The sequence below is a fragment of the Mixophyes fleayi genome, chromosome 6 (assembly GCF_038048845.1).
Source record: "Mixophyes fleayi isolate aMixFle1 chromosome 6, aMixFle1.hap1, whole genome shotgun sequence".
NCBI lineage: Eukaryota > Metazoa > Chordata > Amphibia > Anura > Limnodynastidae > Mixophyes > Mixophyes fleayi.
Window position 1 is genome coordinate 54,399,154 of NC_134407.1, and position 21,578 is coordinate 54,420,731.

General features: G+C 40.0%; 1 protein-coding gene across 2 annotated transcripts in view; it reads left to right on the forward strand.

Moving 5' to 3' along the window:
- The first annotated feature begins 3,893 nt into the window (after positions 1–3,893).
- MICU1 (mitochondrial calcium uptake 1) overlaps positions 3,894–21,578 on the forward strand; it is a 168,009-nt gene continuing 150,324 nt past the window's right edge. The window contains exons 1-2 of one of the 2 annotated variants that reach the window (XM_075216581.1): positions 3,894–4,110; positions 18,265–18,426. In XM_075216581.1, coding sequence (XP_075072682.1) covers positions 3,929–4,110; positions 18,265–18,426 — 344 coding nt within the window. In that variant the 5' untranslated portion in view covers positions 3,894–3,928. Of the gene's footprint in view, positions 4,135–18,264; positions 18,427–21,578 lie in introns of both variants that reach the window. The other variant, XM_075216582.1, reaches the window with a different exon arrangement.

Sequence of the window (21,578 nt, forward strand, 5' to 3'; positions counted from 1 at the left end):
CTATATTTGGTATATATATATATATATATATATATATATATATATATATATACACATGTACACATTTATATATACATATATATATATATATATATATATATATATATATATATATATATATATATATATATAAAAGAAACAGGGATACTCTGCACTCTCCAAACACATGATTAATGCTGTAATAAGTACTGTTCCACATATTGCAATATATGTTTAAGCTGACCAACTCACGCCAAAGTCTTCCCAATCTGTCAGTCCTAACATGATCAAATGCTATGCTATTTTATCTGGGCTTAAGGCTTACCTGCACACAGCTTTTAAAGGCAAGTCTTTCCCTAGCACTAGCAGCCATGGGAGACCTGGGACTCACCTGACACAAGTTGGAATTATTTAATGTAAAGAATGGGGTGCAAGAGTGATGGGACTTACATTGTATAGACAAAAACAGACATAGATCCTCTGCACTCACCATGTACAGACTGGGGTGCAAGATGGGGTTGCCCATATTATATAGACAAAGAAACAGGGATAATCTGCACTCTCCAAACACATAATTAATGCTGTAATAAGTACTGTTCTATATTAAAAACACGGAATGTTAGTTCCACATATTGCAATATATGTTAAGCTGACCAACTCACGCCAAAGTCTTCCCAATCTGGTCAGTCCTAACATGATCAAATGCTATGCTACTTATCTGGGCTAAAGGCTTACCTGCACACAGCTTATATATATAGATAAATAGATAGGGCCATTTTGTGATGATCAGCTGGCATTGTCTGATGAGTAACTGAAGTAAAATTCTTGTTGTTGCTATTATTATTATTATCTTTTATTTTATAAAGCACTGACATGAGAAAGTTGTACATTAAGGCAGATCATAGTACAACAAAATACGTACAAATAACACAAAAGATAAAGAGAATAGAATCATTAGATAGGATAGGTAGGTTGAGATATTCTGCAGAGGGGAATCATATCTAACATAGCAACACAGATATAATAACCACAGAAAGGAGTCACAAAAAAAGAATAGTTAGACAGACCAGGGTCAGGAGTCAGACAGAAAGGGGGAAGTCAAATTAAAACATAAACAGAGTATAGGCACAATATAGGATAAGACTAAGGCAGGATTGATAAGGAAGGGGAAGGACCTGTCAATCAAACCACTCTTGGACTCTTGGGCTAGTAGCAGCCACCTTTCAGCTACAGACTCTACTTCTGTATGTAAATCAGCATGAGCACTGTTTATTTGTAAGGCGCAACGAAACTCTGCAGTGCCAGACAGTCAGAGTTACAAATTATTATTTATTTATTTATAAGGCGCCACAGATTCCATTGTGCCGGATACAGAAGCAAGTAACAAATAGATTATGTAATACATGTCAGCAGCACAGATGAGTGTGAGTAATGCTATGGGGACTCACACAGAGTGCAGCAAATGACGGGACGGGACGTACGAGGGACAGGAGACAGATGTGGGACAATAGGTAGAGAGGCAAACTACAAATGCCATCAAGACTTAGACATGTCAGAATTACAGCAGGGAAAACTAAGGGTGAAAGTACAAGGACAGAGAAACAAGTAAAGATAACAAGAAAATCAGAATATGAGATACAACTAATAAGAGACTGAAAGGCACAAGGCTTCTCTGAGAGAATGAGGTGGACTTGGACTAGGATGCAACAACAAAGCAAAGCGTGGCACAGTGATAGGCCACAAAATGATTCCAGTATTTAGCAGGCCTTATATACTCCTAGAGGTTGCTGTGAACTCATTACAAGCACAATAGAATAGATTCACCCTATTTAGTCCTAACTTTAAACCTATACTCACAGCAACCTAAACCCCAATTTAGTGCTTCCCAACTCTAGACCAGCTTTTAAGGATATTCATGCTTGGACAAAGGTGGTTGAGTCAAAATGAATGAGGCACTAATTAAGTCACCTGTAATCAAGCACGGATATCTTTAGAGTCTGGACTTTTAGGGGGGCATGAGGACAGGATTTAGGAAGCACTGCCTAAATTGCCAAAATCCTAAATGCAACTCAGTTCAACCTCTAAAACTATTGTGATGTAATTAGCTGGGACCCACCATCTTCCTCCTCTTTGCCCGGCTGCTCGGTTACTTTGGTCGCCTTTGAGCAGTTAGGCAGTCAGTGCAATACAATCACATTACTGCATTGCAGCAAATCAATGTTAAAGGCTGTCCAGCTCACTAGGAGCCTCCTGATTAGTTCTTTATAGTGTAAGGAGCTCAGTATTGTCTCTCATTCTTGTAGGCAGTTGAAGACTCAATTCTCTGCGAATTGTGTCATTATAACCCCAAGGCGGGATGACAGAAATTGCAAAATTATGCAGCGGGGACGAGGCTGTGATGCTGTTTATGGTGCTGTCACTGTGCCTGTACTCACCCCTTGGACCTCCCATCTGGGATATATATATATATATATATATATATATAGCACAAATTTTGCCTGCACAGTCGCCAAATATCGGTGATTTGCAGAAATCGGACCTTATAACATTTACCCCCTTGAGTCTCAGAACCTAGGCCCAAAATTAAACAATTCAGTGTGCAGTGGTAGATTAATATGATCTGGGGCCTGGGCTGTATGTATGCCATGGGCAACACACACCACACGTCTCAACTAAATGTCACACATTATGCTCTTGTCAGATATACTCCTCCACCACTTACACATTGTCACGTGTGCACCAACCCCTCACCCCCAGTTTCTAACCAGCTGCTGTGTCCAGTGGAGGTGGGCTCTGGTCTTCTTCACAGCAGCTCATATAGCTGCTACTCCATGTGTGAAGAGTGCCGGTGACTGCCACGGATGTCCACCCACATCATGGAGCAGCATGTTCGATGCATGTGGCCCTCCCTTCACAAGCAGAGCATTATGAGGCAGGATATGGCTCCCTCCAGAATCAAGACACGTGGCCGTGGGAATGCAACGGCCAAACATCATCACTTTCGTTTACGTCCCAACAACAAAAATAAGGATGAGCTGGCATGCATGGACCCTCCTGAGGAACTTACTGTGCAGTGTGTCACTATTGACTCCCCAAGATGCGCAATGACAGACGAGATAGCTCAAACTGCACTTGTTTTCAGCTCTCTCCCCTGTCACTATCACATCTTTTTCATTTTAGTATTCAGGAGTAATTTAGCAAACTACCGCATGATAAATGGGACCCTTTGTATCCATGCAAAGTGATTTGATACTTGATTCATACGATTTGATGTGTAGTTTTGCCTTTAGTAAATAACATGGTTTACAAACTGCGCATCACAATCCATAAAAACCTGTGGTGTGGTGGCGTGGTGGCGTGCAGTTTAGTAAATTTCCCACTGAGTAATAGCAAACAGGCAAAGGAAAGAATGCCCTTCTCGTAAGCTTACAACCTTTAGCTATGCATAAGTGTTGCAGTTATTAAGTGTGTGTATATATATAGATATATATATATATATATATATATATATATATAATTTCCTAAAAACAGAGTACAGCAATGTATATTTCAGTAAAATTATAAAGTTTCAGTTGTGCCCATCTATTAAACCAATAGGATAATGTCAAGTAGACCATTTTTTAAAATTTATTTCTGATGTCAGGTGATAGTTTACAAGCAAGTTCCATGTATTTTATTAAATTAGTAAACCACAGTAGGCATTCATGTACATTACAGTAATTCAGTATACTACAGAATCGATGACTTTTTGATACGTTATAAATAATAAGTGAATTTTCATTCAGAGAATTGTTTTCTTTTAACATTAACTGTAGCGTCTGATTACTCTTGTATGTGGCAGTAGCATCATAGGTTTGTCTTTGTGTTCAATAAAGTTGTATTCCTTAGCCTATGGTGTAAAGGATTGTGGGAAGTGTAGTTCGGTTCTCTTCCTGTATGTGCAGTTTGTATGTGCTTGGGTTGTAGTCGTTTTGTTACGGGCAGTGTCTGCGGCTGTACAGGGAGATCCGCGGATTTCTTTATCAGTTTCCCTTCTCGGAACAAGGTTCGTGCTGTATACAAGACTGGGCAGATTAACCTAAGAAGAGGCTCTGACCAGGCGCCCCCTGGACGGACGCAGAGGCCAGACAGGTAGAGAGGAGCTGCTGCTGTCAGGTTGGTTGAAGGAGTGCGTATGGGAATGAGAGGAGTGTTTGCTGTGATCCTTGTGTGTCTCAGTGATGTTTGGAATCTTCAGTTGACTCTGACGAAATCTTTATATGGTTATACTACATTAAAGGTATTATATATGCCAAATGTTATTCGTGCAGCCCGCTATAGAAAAGTGTACATGCAAAGAGAAGTCACTGCAGGGGCTTATGTGTGCTAGAAATAGCTTTATATTTTAAATATTCTAGTCTAGAGGGGGAGATTCTGGGCTCCCCCTGTGTTTGCATATTATTCAGAGGTGTAATATTTTTTTTGGTCCCTGGGCACTGTGTTTTGCAATTACAGTCACACCCCTTGAAATATTTCATGCTATTTTAGCATGCTATCACCAACTGTGGTATAATATCACATATGTCTATATATACACAAAATAAAGATATTGAGAGTTACACATGCATTGTGCAGTTACATTCAGAGCCGGATTAAGTCCCATGGGGCTCTCGGCAAAATACTGATTTGGGGCCCTCTCCTCTGTTGGTCCATACCACTCCTTTTACCCTATACACACTGATTGCTGCACAAGTCACACCGATATAAAATGCTTGTTACATACTGTTCCCACACATGTCCCCCAGCTGTTCTCTCCCATGTCCCCCTCTGCTGGCCACCAGCTGTTCTCTCCCATGTCCCCCTCCGCTGGCCACCAGCTGTTCTCTCCCATGTCCCCCCTCTGTGGCCGGTGGTTTCCTCCCGTGTCCCCCTCTGCGGCTTGTCAGCTGGTCCCTCCTCTGTCCCATTGCCTACCAGTTTTACTTTCGTATATGCTTCTGCCCACCAGCATATCTCTTGCATGCCCCTCTGCCCACTTGATTTTTTTGTGCCACCCTTGGCCACCAGAGTTCCATGCATCTTATTTGCCTATTGTGCTCAGCATAACTACATTATGCTCACCACAGTTGTTGGTGTTTTTTCAAGGCATGAACAGGTAAGAGAAAAGAAATAACTGTTAGATGCCAGTCTTAGACAAGCATAAGTAAGGGCTTTCTCTGCATTTTCAAGAATGCTGTAGTAGTATAGAGGTTGAGTTTAAAGGTCCCAGTGGGTGAGGCTCATCAGTTTTTGTCCCATTGGGAAGATATTTATGCAACTAATGGATGCTGCAAACATTCAGAGAAGGGTACACGATGGAGATGAATTATGCATCCCTAATATTACCGATCGCTCACAGTCTCCCACAATACAGTATTGTATAGAAAAGTAAGTAAACATTTGATGATGCAGTAAGTCTTAATCCAGTTACTTCATTAGAGCAATATTAAGGTCTATACTCCAAGGTGTTTTATGTAAAGAAGCAGTACAGTTCCATCATGGTGATCATTAATTTTAAGTTCCTACATTTGAAATCTAAGAAATTCAAGATATAGACACAGAATTCAACAAGTTTGCAAAGGGGGAAAAAAAAAAAGATTATTTTGTCCCCCAAGATCTGTAAATTGTGTAATATCAAGCTGAAAACAAAATATCTTGAGAATGGCAATGCCACTGGATTTTACCCTGGCACATTTTCACTACACAGTACTACTGTTTTGGCTTTAAGTCCTGCCAAGGATTTTCACAAAATTGATGGAAGGAAGACATGACAGCCCATCTGAGAAAAGAGCAAGTTATATTAATCACGTAACGATTTTTTCTTTACAGTAAATGGTAGAAACATCCATAACCATAATGATAATATAGTTTTAAATTATTGGGCATGGGATGCTTTATCATTTGGAAAATTAAATTTGACCCATTGAAAATTTAAGTGTTCTTTGGAATTATCCTACACACAAAAGTAGATGTTATTCCGATCAAGAGACAGACGTCTGTCCCTCACAGACAAGAGTCGTTTTTTCTAAAAGCAGAAAAAGATTTCTATCAGGGATTCAATGGCTATTCTGAGATTGACCACGTGCATTCCAGCATTCTTCGGGAAGCAGTCTTGAAGGTTTGTAACGAACAGAGGGACTCTGGAATAGTGTCTATAGATTTGTTTAAGTGGGTCAATATTTTGCAGAGCAAATTAGATCTCTGGATCGTAGAAAGCCCAATGATCACTACATATTCCAGCAGTCAGTATATATAGATCGCTGAATTTTTTCCAGTCCATATTCCAGTCCCTCTTGGACTGAATGATGTTTTAACTATAATGGGAGGATAGGCAGAATAAGTGATCTTGAAACCACGCCAAGTTTCTTGCTGTATGAAAGACATTAGAAGCTTCCGAGGTCCCCGAATGTCTCTCAGAAGATCTGATGACAGTGGCCCATTTGAAAAAAACAAGGGGGTACAAAAAGCCCTCTGTAAATTAAGCTCACATCAATACTCATCAGTTGGGAGGAACAGAACAGAATGTCTGTTACCAATTCACTTGAAGGGGGAGTTGAATATGATTACAGATTCCTAGAGCAGGCAAATATTAAACCTGGAAGAATGGTGCTTTCACCAAGATGTGGTAATAGAATGATGGTGTGTACCAGACATACATCACATTGAAAAAGTAGTCAGCCCCCAACACATTTTTCACATTTTGTTGCCACAGGTTCTGAATTTTAATTAGATTGATAAGTTTTTGTTTTTTTAAATCTAATGCTGAATAAAAATACATATTCCAAAGCCCTTCACATTTCTAAAAATGAAAAACCACAAATGATTAAACTTCGTTATTCATACCCCCATGTAATCACAATTTAAAATCTGCACAGATTAAATAGCCTCACGTCACTTGGTAAGAAATTAATGAATCCTTGGTTGTCCATTCTTTTATATATAAATAACGCTTTCTCTGTGAGGTCCTCTATGGTTATGGGCTAAGCAAAATTCAAAACAAAGACAAGATAATTCCACAGAAAGGTACATTATGGAATTGTCACAAGGAAGAAGCCCTGGCTGAAAAAAAGCCCCATATCCTTGAAATATAGTGATGATGGCATCCTATTATGGGTATGCTTTTCAGCAGCAGAGGCGACCATCTTGTCAGGTGTAGATAAATGAAGCATAGTAGACATATCCTGGACCAAAAACCTTCTACCCTCTGCAAAAAAAATGCTTAAACTGGGAAGAAGTTTATCTTTCTATAGGACCTTGATTCATAGCACACTTCAAGAGTAGATTGGTTGGGCTTAAAATGAAAAACATTGTTGAGTAGCCCAGTCAGAGGTCTGGGGGTAAATGTATAAAGCTCCGGGTTCTTCAACACCCGCGAGTTCGGCGTCTTCAGCGCTTAAATTTAAAGCGGCGCTGCATTGTAAAGGGAAACTTCCCTTTACAAGGCAGCGCCGCTTTAAATTTAAGCGCTGAAGACGCCGAACTCGCGGGTGGTGAAGAACCCGGAGCTTCATACATTTACCCCCTGATCTTAATCAAATTCAAAGTCTTTGCCAAGACCTGAGACTTGTCCGACCATTACTGCTCCTCAATTAACCGGACCCAGACTGAACAATTTTGCAAAGAAGAATGGGTAAATATTGTTCTCTCTTGGTATTCAAAGTTAATAGAACCTAATCCAAAAAGATGACTGGTTATAATTGCTGCCAGAGGTGGTTCAACTAAGTATTGACCAAGTGGGAAATCTGTTGAGATGACCCACAAATAAGAATTCTCATTAGCATTCCCATCCTATAAATTCCATGCTTTAATATTCTCGTGCTGCCTTGGCTTGTCCCATCCGTCCTAACACCCAGTATTCAGACACACTCTTTCTAATTTCTCCAGGTACTGTAGCTTTCAGGGGCTTACCGGGAGGGAGACTGTACAGAACAGTGGGAGACCAAGGAGCCTCACAGTTTCAGTTGTTGGAAAGAAAGACCGGTTTAGGTATTTTTCTTCTTGGGTGTATTTTCTCCTTTGAAAATAACAGTAGTATGAGCTTTATTTTACTACAAGGCAGCCAAGATAAAAAAATGAAAATTGATTTACAAATCTTGTTTTAGAATTTAGGAAATATCAAGTGAAACAATAGAGAGACTTTTAAGATACTTGGCATACAAAAAACCCCTACTCTATACAGTTTTAAGCTATCAATAATGATTTCACATAGATATTTTACTCTCTGCACTGAATAAGTGCTATTTATCCTATCTTGAGTTTTTACAACCTTTTGCTTATGTATTTCAGCATATTACAAATGACTCTTGCATAATGGCATATTGCAATTTAAAAACTTGTTGCGTCTACAAATTGTTTTAAGTGCTCACCAATGTTTACCAATGTAAGCTCCTCTACTTTGCAGAAAGATCTCATATCCTTCTCAGCACACTAAGGGGTGGCAAACAGATAACTAATTGGGGAATGATCATAAAACGTCCTTCAAACTTAAGTGGTATTTCTACGGTGAGAGAGTGACAGGTTATCAGGCCAAGGCTGCACATGATTAGCTAGTTTGTGTACTGTCTGCAACATGCTGTCGTCTTAAGCTGGGTACACACTACAGAAATTTCGACCATCTTTTTATGCCGAGCGATTTTACGATGTTCCGATCGCTTGGTCCATGGACTGCATACACACTAGCCTTGTTTAGAACGATAAAGGGAAGAGCGGACGTCCCTTTAGTGACTTTTTACAGCCATGTTGTCGTGAGCAATGACTGTAATTTCGTACTCACTGTTGTGGATCGGTCGGAAGTTTATACACACTACACAGCGGAAACGAGATTGGAACGAAAATATTAAACGGTACGACCAACCAAATGAGGCGATAATCGTCCATTTGGGCAGATTTTCGACCATCGTGTCACAGCACACACTGACCCGACTTTTGAACGAGCGGTCGTATGTCGGCTGATTGAGCCGATTATTGGACGAAAACAGTGTAGTGTGTACCCAGCTTTATGCGACTTGATGAAACAATGTTTGTTAGTTTGTATATTTTGGATGTTCGAGGTTTTATTAGGGGGTGTTGCATACAACAGGTTAAAAAATGTTTTAAGTCTACCACTTGCCAAGTACGATGTGCTGGGCTTTGAAAATAATACAGGTGTGTCACTTTGATCATAAAGTGTGTTTTTTAAAAATGCATCCAATTTAGCTGTCTTTTGTTTGTTTGTTTTTTTAACCATCCAGTAATATTTTGGAATGTATTCTAATAAAAATATTTACACACATACTATGCTAGCCAGAAATGATTATGTTTTTAGTTAAAGGATAGCTCCACCCAAAGCTGGAAATCAGTTTTCGGTTGAGTTAAATAAATGATATGTCAGGTCTGCTGTGGGCGGTGGAGGTTGTCTTTGCTCCTGCTGGCTGCACATTGTTAATGGGCAGCATGATTGATATATGGAAAAAGGAGTTTGCGGAGTTCCCCCATGTCTTCTGTGGTGTGGGGATGTTATCACAGGTCCTGCTAAGGCAGGCCTTTATTATAAAGGTAGTGTGTTGTCTATCAACAAGGTCTTTTGCATTGCTCATCCAGCGCACTCTGTAAATTTGAGACATACTTTCAAACATATGCCAACAGTCTGCAGTATGCATTGGATGACTTCTGGTTGATTTTCTAATTAACCAAAGCTGATCTGACATTCGTACAGAGTCAAGACAATGAAAATAGTTTCACAAAAGAAAAATACTTCTATAATTTGAAATGTGTGGACTGTATGTATTTATGTTATATTAACGGTCCTCAAAAAGCAATGCTCATAACACTGGATACAATCAACAGTGCTGGCTATAGCTGCCTTCCTTCTATTTTTTTTGTCCCATTTAAGTAATTGTTCCCACAACTTCCTCTGTGTTCTTCACCTGTTCTTCAAATGACTTCGCAAAATTGTATTTTCAGACATGTCTCTTTGGGCAGACTGTGTAGCTCTTCTCATTAAAATGCTGAAGCTTCACCATTATAGACGGTCTGGGACCGTACAGTGTGTTGGTGCCAGCAGCGAAGCATATTATATTTTCTATATGAAGTCACACAGATAACACCAATTCCCTTCTTCACGGAACTACTCCACTTAATGTATCCATTAGTGAAATCCCTCACAGCCTCCATTAACCTTTACAGTAAGAGGAGCCTTTCAGGAAAATTTCGTACCCACTTTGAATGACAATTTCCTTGTTAATCAGCACATGCCTTGAAGTAGCTATTCTGTCATACTGTCTAACATTTTTCCAATAATAAGACCTATATCATTTCTTTCCAAGTGTAGTTTGTCTTCTACCCTCTCGCCCCCTTTAATCCAAAGACGCATGAGTTTAATGGGGAACCTCCTCTACTGCCATTGATATTGGCAAAGATTCCATGTCCCCACCGCATTACTCTGTATCGATGCTTTGTAGACATTCTAAAGCTAAAGGCTGCACCTGACCCCCAATATCATTACTGAATCTCAGAAGTATGTTCCCACATTGCACCCCCTTGACAAATTGTATTCAACTTTTTATACTTTGGAAGGATTCTCCTTGTGGACATCTGTTGTCTGGTGTTCACAGGATCATCAGACATCCCCCCCCCCCCCCCTTCCTTGTTTCTTCTACTTGCTTGCACTTTATTTGAAATAGATAAAACCTCACCTGGGCAATTACTTTGCAACTTGATAACGGTACATGCTAAGTAAATGAGCTGGTGAGAATTTAAATCCATCTGTTGATCTCCGTTTATCTTTTGTGACAACATCCTCTGGGACATTACATTGCGATGTTCCCTTTGACCACTGTAAATGTTAAATAAGCTGTGAAAACTCCTTATCTCAGAATGCAATCACACCACAAAATCACTGGTAATGGTACAGACAGATATCCTAAATTACCTATTACATTTTATATAACCTTATCAAACTACATTGCACTATGCAATTTGTTACATCTATATTAAGAGTAATGGCAACTACATATAGCCCAGTAGCAGGGGAGATCTGACACAGACATAAAGGTAAAGCAGCAGGGTGGCTTAGTGGTTAGCACTTCTGTCTCACAGCACTGCAGCTATAAGTTCAATTCCCAACCATGGCCTTATCTGTGTGGAGTTTGTATGTTCTTCCTGTATTTACGTGGATTTCTTCTAGGTGCTCTGATTTCCTCCCACACTCCAAAAACATACTGGTAGGTTCATTGCCTATCACATTGACCCCAGTCTCTCTCTCCCTAGACTAGAAGCTCCAGTGGGACAGGGACTGATGTGAGCGAGTTCTCTGTACAGTGTTGCGGAATTAGTGTCGCTATATAAATAGCTGCTGATGAGAATGCTAGTTAAGAGAAAAGGTTAGAAATATTAATGACGTTTGCGTTATAAAATGTATGTTTTTGAAACAAAATAAGTACCATGCTTATTTACATTATATTTAGGTTCAGTTCACGGACCTCTTTATTGCACTTTTTATACATTAGGGCATCATTTAAGACTAAAAATAAATAGATAAGCTGTGGGCAACATGATAGTTTTCAGTAGTCCTTATTTATCTTTGCAGGAAGTGATTATGATAAGAGTAAATATATTCATAAATTAGCATATTTCTCACTACTTAGGCTAGGTACACACTACTGTGTTTTCAGCCGATTATCCGACCAATCAGACTATAAATGACGGGTTGGACCGATATCACAGTAGTGTGTACTCTGTAACGAGGACTGATTATCGTTCCAAAGACCATTGTATAAATGAATGAGATTTTGAAACTGAGCTAAAAATCTCGTTTAACGTTGTTTCAGTTTTGCAGTGTGTATGCGTTCTGCAGAATTGGAACGACAATTTTGCTATAAGTGTACAGAGACAAACCCCACGAGTAGTTCTCTCATTTCCACCGACACATGGATACAGCTGGACCAGAGGTGAGGATGCTGAACAGCAAGGATGGTGTGATGCATTAAGCACCTGATATTAATCTATACAAATGTCGCGGGAAGCAGCAGATGAGATGGAGCAATTGTTTTTATTTGCCACCAATATTCTGCTCTTCTGTGTAAAATGCAGAGTTTTCCCAGTCTGTAACGGGCTGTTTAGGGGGACAATGTAAAGAACCCCTGTAGGTATATAACTCCCCCACCATATGGACAACAGAGGTGATGATGGACCTTGGACTTCTCCCCTATATGTCCCCCTCATTGTACATGTTATGCGAATTCCATCATAGGAACAGCTGCTTATGTACTAGTCTGTCTTCACAACAGCGGTTCTCTGGTAACAATATAGATAAATAGTAAGCCGTCAGCGGAGACTTTTACACCGTGCAAACATTACTTTCCATCTTTGGTACAGAGCAGCCGGGACTGGGACCGGTATCCTGGGCTTTCATCATGTTTCATTGTCCTGCGTTGCTCAGAAACCTCTGTAATGACAGGCTCATATCAAGCATAACGAGCACTTTGTTCATTTATACCTTAATTTTGTGCAAATTTTAAAAACCCTTCACACTAGACTGTGCTACTGCCAATGCCAACTACCAGCACAGTCAAGGTACCCGTCACTCATTTACATCCCAAAGCAGACCTCACCAGGCCCTACCCAAGTGCTACTTCCAGGGACGCTCACAGCTCAGCCTGCCTGCCTGCCCTAGCAGTATACAAATTGATTTATTAATTGATTTATAAAGTCTAGAACAAAATTTAAAGAATGTTTATTTTGCATGGCAAAAGAATGTTTTGGACATATTGATGTTTTGCATGTTTGCATAATGCACCATTATTTCAAGGCTGTTAATGTAATACATAGACGTTGACAAGTATGTTTCATTTTGCACCGGAGAATGGACTAACATCACACAATATAGATAGTAAATGATTGGGGAGCTGTCCGTCTTGAAAGCTGCTGGTTGCTGACAGTCTAGGTAGGCTGCAGTGAGCTCTCTGTGCTGGGGTTCCTCAGTGAGAGATCAGAGTACCAAATGTTTCAGCCAATGTTTGACAGATGAAGAAAATCTGAAGGTAAAACGAGTACAGTGTGCACACATGACTTGGCAGGCTGATCAGGACTTTTTATTTGTTTCTACCACTGGTAAAATTGCTAAAAACTATCGCCACATGATTAGACTTTTCTTGTAGTGTGTACCGAGCCTTATAGATCATGACAAGACATAACCATCCAATCATGGACCGCTACTTGAGAATCACCAGAAGAGGGCATGTGATTCTGTCAAACTGTTTGTTCTGAGGTTGAATATAAGAAAATGAGACGTCCCTTCTGTTGCTTTTAATTTTAGGGCTGCAGAGTTGAGCCGATGAACTAAATAAATTGGTACATTAATTGCATTAGCAAATACTTAGTATTGAAATTATGTCCCTGTACTATATCAAGTTAGGGGACATAATTTATCAAAACTGATGTTTTTTTATTTTGTCACTTAATCAGAAACAGATGTGTAGGTATAATGTAGAAATGTGTGATTTCATTCTTATGTTTGTAGAGCCAAATCAAGAGAGAAATAAATTGGTACATTAATTAAGTTTTAAAGAGTAATTAAAATATAATCTCCTATATGGAGTAAGATGGCTCTGCTAAAAACTAATATACACAAATCACCCACAACATTAAAACCACCTGCCTAATATTGTGTAGGTCCCCCTTCCCGCCACCACTTCTCTGACACGTCAAGGCATGGACTCCACAAGACCTCTAAAGGGGTCCTATCTGGCACCTAGACGTTAGCAGCAGATCCTTTAATTCCTGCAAGTTGCGAGGTGGGGCCTCTATGGCTCGGACCTGTTTTTCCAGCACATCCCACAGATGCTTGATCAAATTGAGGTCTAGGGAATTTTGGAGGCCAAGTCAACAACTTGAACTTTGTCATGTTCCTCAAACCTTCCTGAACAGATTTTGCAGTGTGGCAGGGCAGATTATATTGCTGAAAGAAGCCACTGTTGCCCTTAAGGGATATATTTGGTCTGCATCAGTTTTTAGGTAGGTGGTACGTGTCAAAGTAACATCCACATGAATGCCAGGACCTAAGGTTTCCCATCAAAATATTGCCCTGAGCCACACACTGATTCTACCCATAGTGCATCCTGGTGCCATCTCTACCCCAGGTAAATGAGACACGCACACACTAACATAATGTCAAAGAAATTCTAATTTGTTAGAACAGGCCACCTTTTTACATTGCTCCATGGTCCAGTTCTGACGCTCACATGCCAGTTGTAGGCGCTTTTGGCAGTGGGCAGGGTTCAACATGGGCACTCTGACCGGTTGGACCAGAAGGGGCTAGCCTTCACTCCCCACGTGCATCAGTCAGCCTTGGGCGCCCATGAACCTGTTGCTGGTTGTCCTTCACTTGACTAATTTTGTTAGGTATTAAGCACTGCACACCGAGATCTGCCTTTTTGAAGATGTTCTGACCTAGTCGTCTAGCCATCACAATTTGCTCTTATCAAAGTCGATCACATCCTCATGCTTGCCCACTTTTCCTGCTGCCAACACATCAACTTCAATAACTGATTGTTCACTTGGTGCCTAATATATTCCACTCCTTGACAGGTGCCATTGTAGTGAGATAATCATGTTATTCACTTCATTTGTTAGTAGTTTTAATGTTGCGGCTGATCAGTGTATTATGTATAATTTAAAAAGCAGCAACAAAAAAAAAGTTAGTATAATGGGGAAGCAGGGTGTGTGTGTGTTATTTTTTCCTGTCCACCAGAGAAGAGGACCTATAAGACAGGTAGAACATTTAAGTCACCAGTGAAGAGAAGTATCATGAACTGAGCAACGAGAGATGTAGGAAAAGGGTAAGGAAGTTAACTTCCTAGGGGTCAAGCAAAGAAGGTGCTTAATTGGACATTTTCTTAAGCGCGATGTTCGGCCATTTGTTGACTTTGTGTTTGGTGCAAAATGCACAAGGCATCGCCAGATCTTGACACCCTCTCCACTATGAGAAAGGCGCTTGTATTCCCTGATCATCAGAGCCATAAGGCTCCTTTGGGGCACGGGCATTCAGGCCTCCCTTTGCCACAAGATTAGGAGCCCCCTTTGTCCATGGATTCTGTTACAGCTTTGGGGATCCAAAACTCTTCATCTCGCCTTTATGATTGAGATTCCACAATCTTCAGAGTGGTGAAACCCTGAAAGACAGAACACCTCCCCCTATATGTTAACTTGCCCTTATCACCTGTGAATTATACCTATATGTGAAGTAACAATGTATAAATAAATATATTTACTGTCTTTTAAATTCCCATTCTTACGTTTCTGAGTGAAGTTCAGTGATGTAAGTTGTGAAGATACCAGGTTTATCTGGCCTAATGCTACCCACTTCATGCTGGCTGGCCACCCACTAGTGCCTTACTGTGCCAGGGGAGTCCACCCAGTACCTTCTAGGGTTCTCAGTCACTCAGGCAAATGCAGTTAGAAAAGTACAATAATACATTCATTGTAATCAAAATAATCACTAGATTATTATATACACACAGTAAATAAATGCCAGGCAGGTTTACCACATCATCTGTCCCTTACCTCACTAGCTTAAGGAGTTAGTCACGTGGCTGTCCGGACTTAACGAATCGTGGATCTGCCGATGTATTTCACTGGTAGAGAATGGCAACTCTAAAACCAGCTTCCAGTCCCAGAATGAATATATCCTTGCCACCTGGAGTGGCTCCTTATATCTAGGGTCTAATTTCCACAGTGTTATCCCCTCCCTGGTCAAACCCCTTGGTCCATCCTGTTTAACCATTGGTGGGTGCTGTATCAGGGGGTTGGAGGGGGAGTGGAGTTGAGCTGTACTTCCACAGAAGGTCCCCTGCTGGGCTCTAGACAAAATGTCTGATCTAATCATGTTGAGAACAATGGATACTAATTAGCTTCCCCTCACCTGTATCCTGTAATCTGATCCTTACCCATAACCTACCTGGCTTCACTTTAAGGACAATGACTAACAGCTTCCATGCAATATCAACAAGATACAATGAACAATATACATATTTACAATGGGCTACAATGTCCCTTTTTCCACATGTAATAAGACACTGCAGTGGTATTCTGTTGAGCTGGGAACAAAAGCAAGGGCTATAAAAAGTACATGCTATAATCCATATTTTGTGAGAAACAAGGGACAGGCTGGTTGGGGTGATATTGATACCTTATTTCACCACATGAGTGTTTGATACTATCCCAAAAGATGTTTCCTATTAATACGAAGAATTAAAAAAAAACAAATAAAGCATCTATTGATAAATTAGCCCAACATTCTTTTAAGAAGCCTTTTATAGATTCAAACTGTAAAGAATGTTCGAGCATAAAGTCCCAATTTAGCACACAGGCCCCGATTAGCGCTGTTTGACCACATCATATAACATTCAGTAACTCATAGTGCCTGTGGCTCTATATAAGGTAAAACAATTAGGTTTAAAAAAAAATTGGAGGTTTCCCAATTTGCTTACTTGCCCACATCCTCTTTATTAAAGTATATTCCAGCTACACATGCTGCATAAAACAAGCACAATATAGAGACAATTATGTTCCATCACATGCTGGAAGAGCAGAGGTGTCTGGTGCTCTATTACTTTATTTCTCACGGTAGATCAATGAAGTTGAAACCTGACCCAAGAGCAGTTTATCTGCTTTTTTTAGATTGATATTTTGACATGGATCGTATTGATAGGAAATCAGATTGTATTATTTAAAAATAAAAAGCATTCTTATTTAATACTGTCTAACGCTTCCTCGTGCTAAGCTTTAGCTATAGTCTTTACTGCATTGCAGAAATTGCTACCAGCTAGCAGCTGCCAGCACATAAATCTGCCAGCGTATTAAATTACTTGATGAGACTGAACAGGAGATCTCAGGCAGGCGAGAATGACATTGACACTGAAAGGGAGAATTCTGGCTGCGTTAATGAAAGCAAAATGTACAGTGGTGAAAGAAAGAGTGGGTCAGTACATACGCTTTGCTGTGGCTTCCATATAACCCATAAGCACACTATTTCCATGCTGACCCTTTTCATATATATTACTGTACAGATGAGCAGGACAGTTTACATATGGTGCAAGTTTCCCTGATAAAACCCTGATTTCACATTTTTCAGGGGAAGATGTAAAAATGTGTAAAATGAGGGGAATAAAATTAGAACACACTAGGCAAATGGAAATTGATGTAAATGGTTTATCTTGTTAACAATGGTTGATCATGTCTGAGTGATATTATTACTGAACAGCAACAAAGTTACTGGATAAGAGATCTCATACTTGTATTGGATTATGTACTTTAACTAGATAAAATGTACATATTTTCATGGCCGGCTATACCAATAGGAGAACCAAGGTGGTCAATTAAGGCGCCAATGGTTATGGGTAGCTTGAACCACTGGCGAAGTGTCCTGTCAGTCATCCAGTGTTTTAATGCCCCTGCGGCACCCCTGCATGGAGGCCAACCACTGACATAGAATAGTAGCAGGCACAGCTTCTTACCTGCTGTAGATTCATGTCAGTGTATCGCTGGGAGTCTGGCACTTGGCTATGATGTCACTGACCAGTACCACACTCTGAGGAGCGTAGGAAGCTGCTCCCGCCTGCTGAGGTAAGAAGCAGCTGGGATGGAGCGCTGCCAGGGCTTGCACCAGCCCTGCATTTATTGTTTTGAAAGTAATTTTAAATGTTTTAATCCTCCCCCCAACATATGAGCAGTGAGAATATAAAGGACATTTGTTTGCTTTTTATGTAGTAATATTGAAATCATTTTTCTCCAGCTCTGTTACTAGAGTGAACTTAAGGCAGTGATGGGCAACATGAAGTAGCTGGAGAGCCGCACAGACGATGGCGGGTGTGCACAGTGCACTCTCTCCTCCTCCGGGTATACCACTTGACCTCGCTGCACTGTGCTCGCTGGGCTGTCTGTTGCCTATCGCTGACTTAAGGGCTAATAAATGCATAAATGGCTCATGTTCATAGGTTAATCAAGAGTCAATAGCGCTGTTACCAACATTGAGCTCTAAAACTTTAAAGGGGCTTTTAGAATTTCAGAATGCGGCACAAGCCATATTTCGGTTACACACACTACCAGTACAAAGATTGTATTGCTGAAAAATCGCAACACAGCACAAACTAAATTCCCCATAATTATAATGGAAACCCTTTTAGATTTAAAGTACTGTGTGTCATGTTTGTGTGGGGAGATCTGTTTCATTTGCTTCATGCAACACGTTTCTTAACACCGATTAAACTACTGTTGGATCTTTTTTTTTAGGATGTTCCGACTCCGCTTCTTGCCAGCAGTGGCAGGGCTCGCAGTCGTCTCCCGGCGGTACCATGGAGTGGCTAATCCAGTTCGTAGCAGACGGAGGCTAATGATGGCAGCCTTTGTGGGAGCAACGGCAGTGTCTGCAAGTGCTGGATTACTCTGGAAAAGGTAGGAGTGTAAAATCCATGGTAATTTCTGGGCGAGATCTTCACCAGTTATGATTTTGAATGTTCAATGAGATTGTACATTTTTACCAAGTTAACGTTTCTAAATGTCATTGCCAGGAACCCAAATTAGCTAACTTTCCCCCAATATTTCTAGAATAAAGTGTATGTGTGATCAAGGACATTATATAGTTAAAGGATTATATCGTACACATAGTAGTAAAGACAATCTGTGTTTAGGAAAAGGTCTGCCAGGCATCTTCTGCACAAGCTTAATGTAGATGTAAACATGAGCTTTAATAAAGCTGGAAGTTATTCCATCTTGTTTTGTAATTCATAGCTGGGGTCTTGAGGCCAACAACTTATAAATAGTTCACAAGTCTGTACAGCGCTGCAGAATTAGTGGTGCTATAGAAATAAATAAATGATGATGAAGTCAAGGAATTCATTTTTTTTTATCCTCTTATAACTGGTTTTAGCTCAATCTTTGTATATAATATGGGCAATGGCTCTTGGCAACGACCATCTTTTTATTTTTATTTTTTAACTACTGAAGTGCAAATTATCTCCCGGATAAACAGAGGTGTGATGTAAATGCATTTGTCTTTTACATGCAGGATAAAAACTGCTTCGTTTACATGTAGGACAGAAAAACTTGCATCTTTATTTTAACGCTACATTAAGCTGGGACACACCACCCTCCACACTCTAACCCTCTCCACGCGTTTTACGTTTGCATCTCCATCAGTGCAACCTGGTTTTGACAAGCTGGATTTACTTCTACTTGTAAATGCGGCTCATAGTAACCTGAAGTGTGGCAGGTACTCCTAGATGTGGTTAATGTAGCAACCAAGTATTTCTAAGGGTGCAATATAGTGGGGGTTCCTGACAAGTGTGGTGGCCACCACTTCAGTTGAAGTTTAATATTTTTTACTTCAGATTTCAGTGGGTGTGAGGGTAACCAGATCTGCAGGTTACCAGAAAGCGCAATTAAATTTTCAAAGGAGTCGTGTTGGTACTCGGGCAGGTCAGCTTGTCTTACAGCAGCAGTATTTAGTCTGTACGTTTGGTCTTACAATGTCTTGGAATATCGAGTTCAGGCCTTTTGCACCTTTCCTTGAGTTGTACAGTGGCCTATGCTGGGAAGAAGTAGAAACTGTTACCTTCTCATGGGCGTAAAATGACACTGGGATAGGCGAGTGCTCATAGAAGAGGGGACTGGTGAAGCAAAAATAAAATACACTATATGTATGCGTGTGGAGGTAGACACACACACACACACACACACACACACACACACTCTCTCAAAGTGGGCTGGTATTCAGTGGTATTACATTTGACTCTACTCCTGCTGCTTTGATTGTTAAACTGTCAAATTCCATTTATTCATATTTTCCATATTACCACTTCTAGATTTCCACTTCAACCACTGTATATTATAAAAATACAAAAATTACATATATAAACATAGGGGCCTGATTCATTAAGGATAGGCAAAAAAAGGGTGTAAATTTTCTCCCGGACAAACCATGTTACAATGCTAGGGGTGCAAATTAGCTTATTTTTTTGCACATAAGTTAAATATTAGCTGTTGTTTTATATAGCAATGAGATATTTTATAGCATAATTTTTACACTAAAGTTTATGTTGATCTAGAACATGCTCTGCCCCAACTATAAACCTGCCATCACATTTTAGATTTACTTCCCCCCCCTCCAATGCAACTTGGTTTTGCCAAAGAGCAAAGAATTCCTTTTTGTTTTGCTTTCCTTATGGAATCGGGCCCAGGGTGTTGAGTAATGTCATAAAATCTAAGTAAAAGCTAATGATGAAAATGTTTATGTATTCTTCACAAATATTTACATTAGACAAATGCAAAGGAAAATAATAATAAACAAAAGCCTTTTTTGTTACTTGTATAGGCAAGTATAATAATCTATTGTGGCAGATTGCTTTCTATGTGTTTTCTTGCTTTCTTGTGACAATTTCCTCTCCCGCTGTTTTCCTTTTAATGTCTTGTGTATTGACATTTGGAGAACAAAGTTTGTGTCCACAAAGAGAAAAGGGGTGTATGGGGATTTAAAAGCACCTGCCTCGTTTACATAGTTATATGTCAGGCACAAAGCCGCAGGATATCTATTGCATGTAGTCATAATTGTGAAAAACCTTTACTCTTATAATCAAACCCTTTGTGAAGCATGGTTTGTTCTAAGGTTTGTCCGGGTGATGACATTGTGAGCAAATTGTCCTCATCTTCCTTTATGATGTAGTAATGTGGTAGAGATTGGAATCAGTAGGGGGTGTGCTGTAATATTGTCACATTAGGCAGATTTCTGCTTTGTACCTTTAGCTTCTAGTACAATGTATATACTACTTTCCCTTTATTGCAGTGCTCTAGGAATACCCTATTCTTGAAACTTCACATGATTGGCAATTATTTGTACATTTAGTACCCGTAAAATAAATACAATTTTTTTGGTATCTTACTGACATTGTGAAGCTACACAACCTAAACCACACCATCTGATTGGTCCTGAGTAGGTTTGTTATAACTTTACTTCTTATCTGAAGTCCTATAAGATTTTTACTGTTTCCATTCTACATACATTTTCATATTATACAAACAAAGAAGGACACTAATGGAACAGGATGGTGCAGGCCATAGCTATTAACCAGCTTTATTTGTGTAATGCACATTAGAAAATGACGGCTATCAGTTTCTAATGTGTACCGACATTTTTATTTGCAGCAGTTTTTATAAATGTCCTACAATGTGGCAGTAAACATTGGTGGTTTTCTGTAAATGACAAGGATATTGTTAGCAAAACAACAAAAGCCTGGGTGATCAGATCTTCATGTCACATGCCCATAGATAAAACCAATATCATTGCAAGGGACATATTTAAAAATGTTGTAGCTGTTCATTTAAGTTAGGGAGAGAAGAGTTCCCAGGGACTGTTGGATGAGAAGTAGGGAGCCTGCACCATTCAGAAGAAACTCCTGCCAAGGAAACCATTTAACCGGGGGAAGAAGATGCCGCCATGAATTAGGGAGCACCCAATGTCTCCATTTCAAAACTTAATGGATTTTAGCAACCAATTTTTGGCTAGTAGGAGGGGAGTCCATCTAGGGTGGTGGATGGACTGTGGAGAAATG